Source organism: Bombus impatiens, unplaced genomic scaffold, assembly GCF_000188095.3.
Source record: "Bombus impatiens unplaced genomic scaffold, BIMP_2.2 scf_0264, whole genome shotgun sequence".
NCBI lineage: Eukaryota > Metazoa > Arthropoda > Insecta > Hymenoptera > Apidae > Bombus > Bombus impatiens.
Window position 1 is genome coordinate 522872 of NT_176683.1, and position 16114 is coordinate 538985.

General features: G+C 42.2%; 1 protein-coding gene across 1 annotated transcript in view; it reads right to left on the minus strand.

Annotated features, from left to right (window-relative positions):
* LOC100744250 (trichohyalin) overlaps window positions 1–16114 on the minus strand; it is a 61123-nt gene that overhangs the window by 43297 nt on the left and 1712 nt on the right. Inside the window, exon 1 of the mRNA XM_024367073.2 lies at window positions 15682–16114. This exon is cut by the window's right edge and continues 1712 nt beyond it. Coding sequence (XP_024222841.1) covers window positions 15682–16114 — 433 coding nt within the window. The remainder of the gene's footprint in view (window positions 1–15681) is intronic.

The window sequence follows — 16114 nt, forward strand, 5'->3', positions numbered from 1 at the left end:
TATCCTTCCAGTAGAAAGAGCACTCTTCTTAAAGCTTTGTATCGCTTCTTAGAAGGTTGTTATGGACTTTCCATCTATTTGCAGACGTTGCATTAAAATTTTCCCTATTTCCTTTAATTAATATATACGCGGTCTGTACTATAAGCCAGCCGGTTGCTTCTCTTTGCCAAATTTCAGTATTTCTATTATACTCCCATTCCCTGTTCCTCTTTCACTTTACGTCTTATTTCTTGTCTTTCGAATTTCTTCGACGTCGCTTTCTGCTGCTTGAATTTCCCACTCGACTCTGTTTTCGTGAATATTCTTCCAAGGCCTTCATCAAGCTCGTTAGGCATCGTTAATGACGACAACGCGACGCTAGTGCGACAAAGGAAACAAACTAACGAAAAAAAAAAAAACGTTGCCGCAGACCGGATGATTAGAAGCAGCATGTTTCGGCGTATATTTCATACAAGAACAACGAACTGCCGTTTGGCGGAGTAAAATATTCTCGCTCTCTTCATCGAGCCCCTAACTGAGCAACTTTCGTAATTAAGTCTAGACGCATGTAATTTATGACAGCGATAATTCTTAGAACTCGGTGAAAGCTAATGAGATAATTAGCAATTTGATAAAATTTATAATTTCGCGTAGGAAGAATACAAATCAAATTATAAGGAATAATATGTTTTCGAAGGCGGACGATCAAAAGCATACGCAAATCGCAATTTTATTTTTTAGCATTGTATATCGTTTATTTCTATGCGTTGGATGACAATGCGTTAACAAACCTCGCGCCTCGTCGTCGTTACGACAGAGACGATGCTCGACCGGAAGCGGTGCCCGCTCAATAGCGACGATCGACCTGATTTCGCGTACGAACAAGCAACGACAACGTGCCATAGAGGCTGTAGAGGTCGAGAGAGCTCCCCTCCATCCTGTGACGTCAGCTACCCCCATAACGAAATTAATCCACCAAGCCATGGCCGAATTCCCCTTTTCAATCCTAACCTACTTGCCACAAATTGTCCCAATCTCTCTATTCTACAACTGTTTGCCTTTACATCCTTATTCCACTTCTAATTTCCTTCTAATTTAAATTTCATCTTAGACATGCTAACTGAGGTTGGTATTCTTATTAATACATTCACAGCGAGTAATTTAAAGAGAGTACCAGCCGAAGCCTGAAATTAACGTTTAACTCTGCCGCGGAATCCTTACGTTTTGTTGCAACGTTTCGTTTCAAGAACATCTTTAACATAAAATCAAAACGAGAGATCGTGGGTACCAATATTTCGTTCGAACTTGAGATGTTTCGTAGCATCACAGTTGATCAAAACTCACTCGAAGATGAATAGAGAAGAACGCAGCAAGGTTAACAACAACGTTCTCATCCCCCTTAATAATTTCAGTTCCATTCAATGAAACCATATTTTCTCTAGACGTGTATAGGTTCGGTATTTTTATTAGAACTCGATCCTGTGAATTCCCACATCTTGCAGCTCCGTTGAGATCGGGTAGCAACGAATGAGACACATGGAAATCGAATTTCAACGGGCTGTTCTGTAATCGAAATCGAGCGTTGCGTTTCCAAGGGAATGCAAGGAGCATACAATCCGCCACAACTCTCCAGGTTGTTACGATCGCTAGGGGTGTCGGTGTGTACATGGTGTCGCGTGTTCTGGTTTCGAAACGATTAGCCCTCGATTAACCCTCGACGCGCAGGGAACCCGATCTCTCTCTTTCTCTCGGGGGTGCGATCGGTATCGTCCATCGACACAGTTTACGCTGGATATCGAACGCGCAACGACCGACGGAGGAACAAAGATGAAGCGGGGTTTTAAAGTTTAAACGAAGCCCCTCTTAAGACGAGATCCTATTAACGATCGCGTAAATCCTATCTCACGATGGCGTTTCTTCTTACGCCGCGTGTAACCCTCGTCGTGAAAACAACCGGTCGTCCACGGTCTTGGCGACTTAATGGACACCGACCACCTGGCAAAACGATCCTCTTCTTCGAATAATAGCGTCCTACAGCGTCTAAGAAGTTATGGCAGCGGCAAGAAAGATCCCTTTTGTTTTTAATTTCGCAGAAGAGTCTTGTAATATTTCTTGAATATCCTCGGTAGGAGTGGGATATTTCTGCAATTTCATGCTCATAATTACGAATATATTTGGATTTTTACTTTCTTGTTTGCTAGGAGAAGGGAATAGTAAACAATATTTGATTAAAGATCGTCAAAATCGAAACAATGTTAGGTATAACGTGCATGAAGAGAACTTCGTTCGTCGCTAAACAGTTGAGTCAATTAATCATTTCCTGCTTCAAACCTTCCATTCCAAATCGATTTCACCGATAGGCCTGTAGCTATATCGGGTTCGGTATGTAACAGACTGATATTACAGTAGTTGGTAGTTGTAATTAAAGTTTGCGAAGTTGTTCGATCGACTTTGTTCTTTGCTTCTCACGAAGAAAATATCGTTATATACGATATGATAAATGCTTTGAATGCTATCGTTTCACGAATGGCTATGATCATTTATTAAACCGATTAGATTGAACCTAAATGGGAAATTGTTTCGCTTGTTAAATATTACAACCAGTTTACTTTCCGATATTTTATGTATTCTTGCATGTTGCGTGCATTCTGTACGTTCATGTGTCTTTAAACCCATAAATATATAAACACGTGCAATCTGCTAATGAGGCTTTTATCGATTTTTCATAGAAACGATTTGTTCATAATTCAGCATCTAAATGTCGTATTAAAAAAAGGAACGGGAGAGAAGTGTTAAGAAAATCTTCAAAATGTTTATGACTTTAATTAAAACGTTCTTATCGGTGTTATTTTGATCATAAATTTTTATCCTAATAATAAAATAAACAGGCAAGAAAGAAGCTTCTGGGAGAATCTTCGATGAACATGCGATAACGAGCTTTCCCAGAAGGGAACACGAAATAGGTCGCAAAATGTGGCGCGCTTTTACCAAGAAACAAAGTTATACAGGCAACTCTTTGATTTTTCCGAGGGGGTCGTTGCACGATAGATCGATCTCTTCCGGGCTCCCGTTACCTCGTGCATGTCGCTTAAATATTTTTCATCTTTCTTTTTTAATGCCTCTGTCATCGTAAATAGCATGGGATTAGATATGCAAGCCGTATATGCGCGTGCCAGCTAACGGCGTAATATGTTTAGGTTATCATAATTGTTAAATAACAAAGTTACCAAGACTAAGCCAGTAACCTGTAACCTTTTTTTCGTGTTCATAAAACACGATAAGACACGATCGATATGTCTCTCCGGGAACTTTCGCGCGAAATGCGAAGTTTTTGCGAGATAAATCAAGCTAAAGTAGAGTTTATTCGTACTTTACAGTCGCATAACAATTTTCTCTTTTCTTTTTTTTTAGAAACTTTGAAGAAGGTTGAAACGATCGAAAGAGGAATAAAGTATCATAGAACGATAAGTGGCATCGAATAAAAGTAGAACGGTCTCGTATCGATCGATCGTTCGATGGTAAATAAATGATAAATCAAATCGAGCCTCTGTCTAAGTTCACCTCCTATTCTTCCGCTACTATCGTAGATTATTCAAACATCCTGTCGTGATTCGCCTCGAACAAAGCGTTCAATGAAGCTCCACCTTATTTTTCGCATTGTGGGCTCGTTCTTCTCCTTTCCTTGTTTTTCCCTCGTAACAATAAAATTCCCACGATGCAACGGGTGACGCGTGTAGAAATCGATGACGTCAAACACGAAGGACAACGTAAAACTGTACGGGTCCCGACGATGTAAATTCCCCTGACCTAAATCCCACGATTTTCTCTGACCCCATTCCGAATTCGTATGTGGGTCACCGTGCTCCATTTAAACCGGCCATTATAATACTGATACCGGCATTAGCGACATCCTAGGACCGATTCGGATCTTTCACGCAAAGATAAGACGACGAACTTATCTTCTACATCGACGGTAAATTTACGAATACGATCGTTGAATTGGAATTTCGATACACGTTGCGACGTTAATCGATTTTGAAGGGAAGTTTATCGATGCTGCTGAGACGAAAGTAGACTTTGATATAACAGCGCATCAAATTTAATGACACGTAAATAAAAAGTAACATTTATCGGAAGAACGTTTTATGAGAAAGGAAAGTATGTGATTTACGGAGTAAGAAATTAAAATTGCGTGTGACTTACTGTATGATTTGGAGAGCTGGAGAGTGATGGCTTCGACGGTTGCATGGTTCTGTTACAAATGACCAATAAAGATGCTTCGAGGGAAAAGTTTTTATAGGGTCAGCGGGGAAAAATCAATGCATAGATATAGAGAGAAGGGATGAAACCCGACATAAGTTATGTATATGTTCACGTGAATAAAACCATAATTCTCGCCATTGTGCCAAGCTTACGATAAAAATAATCTCCCTGTCTCTTCAGTCTTTCCCTTCCTAGAGTCCCAGTTAAAAGGTAACATAAATCTGAAAACTCGATGCTTAAAGAAGCGTAAAGTGGTCACTGAAAGACATCTCGAGTAGAATTTTCGGATCTTCAGTCGTTCGTGGTTTCTGCTTGTGAAAGCTCAGCTGTATTCGATCTCTTAAGGCGTCGAGAGATTGTGATCCGGTCACAACAGCAAGATAACCACGTTACGAAAGAAACGATCAACGTTTCGTGCCAGACGAAACTGCCTTTACGCCAACCTCGCCTGGCAAACCTCGTTTCTCGCCGGAAGATCGATCTATGGTACGACGACCCCAAGAAACCAGAGAGTGGTTTCTACGTTTGCGTTGTAATATCGGGTTCTACACGGCTCGACGAGTCTATGAATCACTCCCAGTAAAAGATTAAAGAAAAATCAAGGAGAGAGAGTTTCTTTGTTCAGGTTTCGCTAATTCTACAGGGCTAACCAAGTTTTGTCAAACTAAAAAGATCCCGGTTCGTGTCAAATGTCGCTTAATTTTTACGGAACCTGGCTAGTGAGTGTCTCTTGCGTGAACAACTAAAACAGAGCGCACATTATCATTAACTAATTAACGATACACGATACTGTTTACATTATACTAGAAAATTATCTGTCAACGTAATACGATCGATATCAAACAATATCAAACCTGTGACAGAATAATCTAGTGCTTTCTTAATTAATTAAATTAATTGAAAAAATATCTGGAAATATAAATGACAAGGAGCTATCTCTTAGAAATAGCTGAAGTAAAAATAAACGAAGAACCTAGCAATTCGCTGTAGTATTTTAAGTTTCAAAAACATGCGGTTTCAGATAAGTCTACTGAACCGAAGAGAATATCGTGGAGCGTAGCGATGGACAAGGAAAACTGATATCCATTCATAAAAGAAGAAAAAAAATCGAATATAGATAGTAGGGAGTTTCAAGTTACAAAAGTTTGAGAAACTTCTCCTAACGGGGCTTTTAACGATCCACTGGGGCAAGCCTTGCCTTAGACGACCGCGACCCGTTCTGCCGTGAAAAAGTCTTCCATCAAAGTGTCTCTGCTTCCCTCTGTAACTCGCCAATACCCCTCGACCTCCCTCCCTTTGTCCAAGTCAACGGGGTTGTTATCGATCGACCGTGAGTGCCTTTGTCGTTCGCGTATCCTGAAATCCGTTTCGGTTTAAACGACCCTACCTGGTTTTCCAGCAAGCAAAGACGGATGGAACAACGAAACACTTCCGTGGTTCGGGTCGTTTCTCAACAGGCGTTCCTCGACCAACTTCGAGCAATTAAGACGTCTGTAAATCGTGACTTCGTCAGACATGGCGAGACATGGTGCAATGAAAGGTAGTTTGTGACTAGTTTGCCTGATCTTGTTTGGCGCGTTTTGTCCCAGGGTCCATGGAGTTTCGACTTCATTCACGTTTGGATCTACGTAGTGTTCTTTTGATGGAAAATTAGAACCCTGGAGGGAAATCGAATAGTCCAGAACTGAGACTTTCGACCAGTTAGAAACGTTAGAGTAACGCAAGATTACAACGAAATAATCAGTTGGGACGTGTTAAGCGACGAATTAAGCCACTCGTCTCGTTTGAAACTGAAGGTAAAGAAGACAAAACGCGTGTCAAGTAGCCGGGACGTGTTCACGACGCACGGATGGCTTCGGTAATCGCGAAAGACAATTATTTCGAGCGGCTCGTTACTTGTGTCTAACGTAGCTCCCTCTCGTTTAATTCCATTTAGTTTAGTTAGATTAGATCGGCGCGCAGATTAACTCCGCCCTCGAAACGACCCACCTATTCGATGACTTAAGTACTGTTCCGTTCCTCCGACTCTAAGCAGTTAATCTTCCTTGAACTTATTTTCACACGGTTAAGATCTTGATCACGGAGCGATTCAACAAGTCTATCGTTTTTTTAAATATTTCATTGCTCGTATGTTTCTTACGTAGAAGTAGACACTGTTGGTTTTACGATGAATGATTGATCAGCGCTCCATTTTGGTTCCATCCAACGTGGACCAAACACCTGGTTGCTCGTAGGCAGGAAATTACACTATACCTCGGGGCGTCAAACTATTTCGATCCGGTAAAGGTTAACGAGGGTGTAAGGTTTGGTCGGTCTAACGAATGAATTCTCCGGTAGAGAAAACGGGACAGTGGTATGCCACGATCTCGAAAAGCGTAACTGCGTTCGATTTTTCCGCCAGCTAGAGAGAAAATTCCATACGGCGTTCAAGTGATTCAAGAAACGAATGCAACCCCTGGAAGTCGTAGTACACGTATTTGATGAGACAGACGCGATGGGGATCAGTAGGACGGAGGTAAAAACCGATGAGACGATGGGGAGGTTCGTGAAGCCAATGACAAAGGAAAAGAGGTTGTTGGCAAGAAGGGGATAGAAATAGGGTCACGTAGAAATACGGAAAGAGAACGAGAAAGAACCGGAAACGTCTAGGTAAGAAAGAAAAATGAAAAGGGGGAATGCATAAGGCGAGCCAGTAAGAGAGGAGCGAAGGAGCGAGAAAGCGAGAAGAACAGAGGGTTAGAGATATAGTGGCCAAAAAAGACAGGAAAAAACACAGATAAAGTGTTGGGGGCGATGCTACGGTTCGGGGGAAAGAAGATGAACGGAGAAGAAAGGACAAAGAATGAAACAGAAAGGCTGGGAACACGGTAGACTGGTAGTAAGTTTGGAAGATGGAAAATGAGAGAGAACAAACACGAGGAAAGCAGGAAAAGAGTCGAAAGTGAGCACCAGAGAAACGACGACGGAAAACGAGGGAATGACAACTAGAGAGAGAGAGAGCGGTAGAGAGAGAGAGAGAGAGAGAGAAAGAGAGAATGGAAGTTGGTAGGGGTGAGTTCCTGTCGCTCGATAACGCCTCTGCTTCTGCTCCGTCATCAGCATCTCTTCCTCTCTCTCTTTCTCTCTCTTTCTCTTTCTCTCGTCTTCTTATTTTGCCCCAAAGTCTCGATACACGCGACTGGATAAAGTTAAAAAGTACTCGTTTCAAGTAATCACATTTTACTATATTTGTTAAATAAATTCAAATTATAATGGATTGCGGAAAAGTAATGTGATTAAACATTTCGTTTTAAGCTTAAAGTATAATTACATTTAGTACAATGCATTAAATTAATTGTGGACGATTAACGCAATTTATATGTTGTAACGCTATGTATGCCATGTTCACAATCTTCCGGATGAAATAAAAATAAAATAAAATCAATCCTTTCGCAACTGGCGCAGGAAATAAACGAGGAACAAGCACGCATCGATGGTTCGTTTTATCTTCGATTCTGCGAGTCGACCGGCGAGACTGAATCGTCGTTTCGCGGCTACACCCGAGAAATGGTAGTCATGCATCACGCGTGGCAACGGTAATTATGTTAGCCGTTGGAAAATGGTCTTGCTGGAACCGTATCTGACCGGGCGGATCGTGGCTGTACGAGCAAAAATCGGTCGACGTTCGTGCAGATCGACGATACTCGTCGATCCTTCTTATCGCGAGAAGTCCGATATCCCGTGTACGTTTCGGTATCGTGTTTTCGACCGAACGAGTGCATTCGCTGGTCGAAGAATGCTCGGTGATTTATACTGGAAACAGAACGTCGCAGAAGCGCCATGACTCTAGTTTTTGAGATTTGAACAAAAATTATCAGGAGAAGCAAAAGGAACTGATTCGATCTTGTGATCACGTGGTTCACTGGATCGATTGAAGATGTTCAACGTTAACATTTAACACGAGAGTTTCGTAATATTTTTTCACTGATCAGTTTGGTTTACAACATTTTCTCCTCTTTCGATATATGTTTTTTTTTGTGTCTGTATGTTCTTAATATTTGCTATCGTATACTTTGTATCACCGCGTATATCAATATAATATTGCAATATAATATTTATTTTGCAGAAGGATATTTTCTACGATTTTACCGAAAGCGAGTAAATGGATGTCTCTCCTTGTGGATCGATCGAGTGGCGTTTAAAAGTCGTCGAAATCATTCGACGCGGCTATAATAACCAAAAAAGCTTCGCGCCGAAGCAGAAATAACCTCGTTCCTCTGTCGATGGAATTGCACACGGTTCGCGTTATTGGAAAATACCTAACTCATGAATCGCGCAAAAGCTGTCGCAACCTGGCGAACGATGAAAAAGTTTCAGCTGCGTCTATCTTATCGCGCCACATGTTGGTCTTTCGTTTTGTCTACCATTTGCCAAAAGAAAAAACGAAGAGAGGAAAGAAGAAGAAGAGAAATAATTGAGACGCCGCATATAGGATAATTTTCAGAACAAACGAATAACAGTTTTTAAGGCTTAAAACACTCCAAGACGATATATAGAATTTTTAATGGATCGAAAAACGATGGCAACGTTTGTTATCAGACTGCTGGCGTGTTGTCAAGCATTAAGCCCGATGCATTTACATCGTTTCTAAATCGACTTCGATGTTTGAAAAAAGAAGAGAGGAAAAAAAAATACACCAGTCCTTGCGTGTATAGATCGCAACGGCGCATCGATTTTTTAAACATGTGTGCTTATGTCTGATGAACTTCGATAGCTGACATACACGGAAATAGCCGCGGGGGTCATCCCATTAAGTAATCTGACATAGATTACGGAATCGATATCGAGGATTAATTCGCCTTATCGTCGTAGCGCCGTTTTAGTCGTACCTATCCTTTCGTCGTACTGTCTGTGAAAATAGTTGGTAATCGAGAATAGATTGATGCTTCTAAATATATCCATCTGTTATGCCATCGTACGTATATATTTTCTTATATTTTCTTTTAATTTTAGATTTCGATCTTGAAACAATACTTCTCTTGCAAATTTAAACACGAACTTGACGAAGAACTAAGAAGAACATAGAAAGTGTATGATGCAATATATTCTGTCCCTTATTTTAAATGGTAGATATATGTTGTTACATATAATTCGAATCATATATATGCTCGTGATTCGAACAGAAACGCGAAGCATTCAGTTGGTTGTAGCGCAATAATTTTGGTGCACGCTGGAGAAACAGAAGTGAGGGGCGGAGGGGCGGAACAAACGTCTAAGTAAGCCATCGTGACGCCTGGTCGTGTACAAATAACGGAGAGTGACACGTTGGAAGTCACTTCCTCATTAAAGCCGCAGCTAGTGCGCACATGCCTTCAAAGCATGATTTATAGGGGGTTACCGAGATAACACACAACCAGCACGGAAAGATTATATACGTACGTCAGCTCGTGCAGCAATGAATTCAACATAGCTGCAAATGAAAACGACCGTTCGAAGAGTAGAACGCAGGCGCGTCCTACAATCGGTAAATTGCAATCAGTGATTTTTTTGCGTAACGAGTGAGAATTTTCAAGCGGACGATTGTCAACGTCGCCGAGGAAGATCGAAATGATGAGAACTCGTTGCAAAGATCGACACTCGCGATCAAACATGGTAAAGTTAGATTTAGCGGGGAAAGTTTCCCCGAAACAACAGTGGAAATACCGAGGCCAGCCTCGCAAATATTAAAGTTTCTTTGTCCAAAGGATATTACGTTGTACCAATACTCTGTGTTGGAAACTGTTGGCGTCAGGTGGTGAAACATAGTTGGGAGAATGTCTGTAGTTTTCCATAAAAAGCTCGAGCACGTTACATCCCGATGTCTCGAACAGGTTATCGATAACGTATCGACGATGCAAATAAAAAATTGACGAGTTAGGCCACTTTTAAACTTGCGGGTGCCTCGAACTCTTGACGTATTCGGAACTTTCCTATTATAGGATAGAAATTATATTCTTGCAAGTATACCCTGTAATGGTTGGCAAATGCGATTAAACGTCGGGTAAACAACGTTATCGGTAGAAACAACTATAGATGAGAGCGCGAGGGTCTTGGGCCGGATCGATCGATTCATTTTAGAAGACCACGAGAGACACGTTTACTCTGTAACCCCGTGGAACAATGCGGTCGTGCCATAGTTAGACCGCGTGGCATAGGTTCTCGCTAATAATCCGCCTCGATATATTTAGGCCGATCGATATAGACGGACGTGTGCGCCGCACTTTACGCGGACCTGTACGCCACATTCACCAACGACACTCGTCTGAACGCCAGAGTACAATTGTTTTGTCGCGTAGAAACTCGAGATACTGTCTCTTGGAATATTAACTTTGCATACGATACTTGCGTCTTTTAGAACTCTACGATCAAAGAAAAATATTTTTTAAGGTTCTAAGGTCTAAGAGGATCGACTGAGAGTAGAATGGCCTGTAGATTCTAAAGCGATCGTTTAAGCCGTTAAAAAGGGAGTCAGAAAAAGCGAAAAAATAGCGCGGCAGTTTCCACGAGTCGAGTCACCTAATTCAGGCTTAGACACAAAAATAATTCGGGTTTCTGGGTTATCGATTCCAGGAAAAGAGAAGTTTACTGGAATATTTCCCTTTCTCAAATACTTCTCGCTAAACTGTTTATACTCAACAATGCTTGATAATCAGCTCGATCCGGTTTTCGTTATATTCAATAATAGAATCTATACATCGAATCGTTTCATCGTAGAAAATCGATAAAAGATTTGAACGGCTGTTTAACGTGGTGCAGCAGCAAGGCAAAAGGAAAATATATCCGAGAGCATTACATAGACGGAATTGCCATAGCAAAAACGGGAAAGAGCGATTCAGTGGGCATGATAATGTTCCCAGAGCGAATCTCCATTTCCAGATGATATTGTCCCGTGTTTACGCGGCAAACGTTTCAAAATCCCCCTGGTATTCAATACGAAAGCACCGACGAAAGACGAGCCGCTAGTAAAAGGAAAGCTAACGAGGACATTGGAAATACGTTTTTTTTTTAAAGTAGAACTTACTTACGACGATTCCGTTTTATGTGTTAATGTATGTAGCGGCTTAATGCCAACTATAAGGCCAGATGCTGGAACCGGATGGCCATCAGAGAGGAACAGAAAGAGACAGAGAGAGAGAGAGAGAGAGAGAGTTTCGTCCGTGAGGTTGAAAAGAAGTTAGGGAACGTTATTGACACCGGAAACGCAACAATAAGTCGTTAGCTGTGGGAACACGTTCCTTCTTCGTAATTCCTTCGATTTTCATGGAACTAGCACAATCGGTCGGAATATTTCGAGCCGTGTCGCCATTTAACTATCAACGAAGTTAGAAACGTGTGATTCGGTTAAGCGACGGTGGTTCTCTTTCGATAGACACGGCACTGAACGACAGCTGCGTTCGAGATGAATTGAAAGCAGTGGTATGCACGAAGAACAGCGACCATTAGAGAGACCACTTCAACGACATTAAAGTTATGAACAGAAGCCCTTGGTCAACGATGGTACGTGGTTTATCTCGCTCTTCCGGCGTCGGAATCAATTTGTTTCGTCGAGCCTCTTTAACGGAGCAATTAATCCTCTGAGTTGAATTTCTTGTTGTTAGAAACAAAGCGCTGTTCAAGAACTACATTCAGAAATATTAACAATTTGTACGATCTACGAATACTCTACATCGTAGAATAAAAGTCGTTAAGAGAAGCCAAGTTGTCTGGAAAGCGATACACGAGTCGAAGTTTCCTGGTGGTCGAGTTCTCAGACGAAGCAATCAAATTCTTGAATGCGAATGGCGTAAGACCCAGTTTTCGTTGGACGTCAGGTCAATTCGGAGCTGGCTGTTCCATTGAAAGATGAACAGGCAACGCGATACGAGGTCGGTGTAACCGCAAATTGAATTTTAGGGCGCTTGTACAGATCTCTGACGATGGATCAATGATGACTTCGAGGTACTAGACGTGATTTTAGGAACAGCTTCGTTAAAAGTGTAACAACGGATGTGCAGAAAATGCATTCGTCCTATAGATAGTCCTTTCGAATCATCGTGAAATTAGGCAGCCAGCCGATTTGCCGTTTCTTCCAGACCTTGACAAGCACGCCACAATCTTCGTAGCGAGGAGACCATCAGCAACTAATTTTTCATTCACCGAGAACCATGTCAAGTGAGCAATTAGATCCGAGGGCTGCTGTTCCGGGCAATTCCTCGCAACAAACGCAGAAAACTCCGTTCCACACGGAATTTTTAATACCACGGAATTCCGCTAACGTCATGAATCAGCCTTCGCCGATGTATTTTGGAAATATGGCCGACCACGAAGTTTAATATTTCAAAGGTCAAATCCACGGTTAACCGAAAGAATTGATCGCGCGCTATACATACAGCTTCCAGGACGAAGAAGGACGTGAATTACGATTTTTCGAAGTTGAAAATTAAATTAATATCGTCAATCGAACAAGTACAATGCTCCTTTCTTCCTCTTCCGTTGTGAAATACGGTGGAGAAAAAAGGAGGAAGAAAAAGAATTGTTCGTTAGCAGTAAACGCAACGCAAGCCACGGAGTTTAATTTCCACGGTTGGCGGCTCTTTGGTTTTTCGGCGGGCCGCGAGAGCTACAGGGAAAAAGAGAAGGATCGGTTGGCGTAACGATAGCATTGCAAAAGTTCCACTGCATTTTTTTACGACCCACTTCCGACGTGCGCCAATTTCGAGGTTGCAGCTACGGCGCGAATCGTGTACGCCAGCCGACAGAGAAAAGGAAAATTAATTCCACCCCCGTCGAACACCCTTCTCAACCGCTTTCCAACCGTTTAATGCATTTTTTCCACCTTCCATTCCGAAGTTTCCGATGTTAATGGCGCCAGGAGAATAAAATAGCTATAGATACACTCTGTGTTTACTCGCATTACTTTACAATGCATAAGAACGATGTTATATCTGCGATATATATAAGCGATACTTGTTTCGATAAGAATGTTTCACTGTTAAACTAAAGATTTTAATACAAAGTAGATATATTTTCTTTAATTGGACGATTAATCACAGAACATCTAGTTTCATAATTTTATTCCAGCATATAGCATACCGGGTCGAAGTTGAACGACGCTTAACCCAGAATATTCTCCACATGCCTTCCCATGATCCACCGTAATCTCCCGCAAACCGCCTAATCTCATTCACCTGATTCGTCGATTCCTCGTTGCCATCGAATTCAACGGTATTTTGTTCGTCGATACCCTAATCCTTCATCGTAACCGTAGGAAACGTGTCGGTGGTCCCAGGGTGTGCCGGAATTACGCAACTTCATGGTCGATTGTCATTCGCAGTGCACAAAACAATGCCGAGGGAAGGATGGTCGATGTTGGAACGCGTGTCATTGCCGCGTAAGAACCATATATACTCCCTATCGTTGTACCACGATGCCAGACGCTGGATAAAAAGGAACAAACGTGGGCAGAAGGCCAGAGAATCCGCCTCTCCCCGAGATTCCTCTACTCTCGCTGCCGATGACTCATGTGCACCGCCATCGTGGCCAAAAATATGCCTGGTGCCACGCTGACGAACCGTGACGGAAAGATTGACGAACAGCGCGATACCGCTACGACCGCAACGCTCGATTGATTCGAATGAAAGATTGATTCGACAGGGGATGAGCTATTACAAGAAGTCATAATCGATTGAGAGATTTGCATCAATCTTCAATTTATGTAGGTTAATCGACGTAGGTTAATGGATAATTTAAGCGTTTAGTAGATGTTACTCGGAGAATATTAACCCTTATTCCGTAAATATACTTTCAGTAGCCTTAAATTATGCGAATCGTTCACGTTTGACAGGTTACTTGCTACTGTTTCGGGCAAAAATAATACACGTTTACGGGGTAAAGAGCAAAAAGTTTTATATGTACGTATATTTTCCATTAATATCGGAAATATACACGTTTCTAAAAACCATTTACCAAAGTTTGATTCTGCGTGATTTACGGAGGCGAGCGTGCGTTAATGCCACTGCCATGACGATAATCAGAGGCATACTGTAAACATTTCAAAAATAAAGCTCTGCAGAATGTATATTTTTCCGTTCAACGATGGAGGGTATAATATATATACAAGATAAAAAGGAAACGTGTAATAAAAAAAACTTGCGAACGATTTATAAACTTTTGCCCGAGAAAAACCCGCAAAATACCGATTTACGTCACCGAAAGTCTCATTCGGAAAGATTCGTGTGATTCATATTTCAATCTCTGTCCTCCCTTGGAAACTTTGAAACAGGAAATTCCTGTAATTCATTTCTGCACGCTTTCTTGCCCAAGGGCTCTCACCTAAGATCAAAACGAGAATTTTTCGCTTCGTAATTTGCCTGGTATTTTTTGCCGGAAAAAACTACCGCAACTCGCGTGGCTCTTCTTTAGCCACGAGCACAATGACGAAGAATTAAACGCCTCGATTAAGAGCCATATAGCGCCACTCACGTGACGTTCTGCCGTAATCGAACGAAACTTGACGTCTTTACAGACGTAACGATGTTCACGATCGTTCGATAAACTTTTTCAACGAAGACGAACACGACATTTTGAATAAATACCTGGTTTTACGAAAGACGGGCGATCTATTCGTGAAGCTACACTTCGACTACGATATTATATAAATATGCGACGGGCTTCGCGAACGGCTAACATATTGATCCATCCGTCGTCCTCGAAGGCAATGCGTACACGTCTCGTTGAAGGAAACGCAGAAGAATTAGGGAGTAGAATAAGACTTGTTGCGAGCGTCATTGCGAATGATCAATGGAGTATTGTCAACGTGACAGTTTGTTTTAAGACATGTTCACACGATTGAATTGACAGTTAATGAGGTTTGAACGATCGAAGGTTATGGCGAACGATTGATCATCGAGAGATTTCGAGTAGAAAATATCGGATGAATCGGTACATCGGTGGCTCCCCCTTCACGTCGCATTTTTGGCCAATCAATAAACGTATCTATACGAAGCGGCGAAAAAAGAAACGGGCCATTAGAAGTAGATCGATAAGTTTCTAGCGGCAATCACGACACGTTGAGTCGATTCCCTCGATTTAGAAATGTCAGAAACAATCGACGAATATTTGGACAGGGACGTTAGGCAGGGAACGATAGGATCGACGCAGATTCGTCGACGAAGTGGGTATCGGATCGGTGGATATCGTTAAGTTTTAGCTTAATCACTTTGACCTAAATTCCACGCGCGTCATCGAAAACGGGTCACGAAGAACGCACCGAAGAGGCGACGACGAAAACTTCACGCACCCTTTGCATAGAACCCTCTGCGGTACTATCCGTCATCGAGGCAAGAAGGCAACGAAACAGAAAGAATAAAAGGGAGATGCACTAAAGAAGGGTAAAAAAGCGGCTATAAAAAGCAAGAAAGAAAAATCTGCAGCTCGACTGACCTGATTCTCGGAGCTGAGCAGCTTCAGCTGTTCGTTGATCAGGCTGTACTTGGAACTCTCTTCTTTTCTCAGTGCTCTCTCCTTCTTGAGCTCGGGACTCCAGAAGGTCTTGATGCTATGCATCGAGCTGCCGAGCTTTTGGTTCGTCAGCTCGAGCTCCTTCTTGAGGTTCCCGAGCTCTCGTTGGAGATCGTTGTTCTGATGTTGGAGTTCACCGATATAGCCACCGCTGTCACGCAGCATGTGCGTATTCGGGCTCTGTCTTGCCGATCTCGAACCGTACAGCTCATCTTCCAGGTAGAGTCCACGATCGCGGCTACGTTCACGAGGATCGCGTATCGGCACGAACTCGCGATCGTGATCGAGAATACCCGCGGATGCACGATCAAGGCTGGTATACCTCGCTGACATGCCCGCCGAGCTGGACATGGCG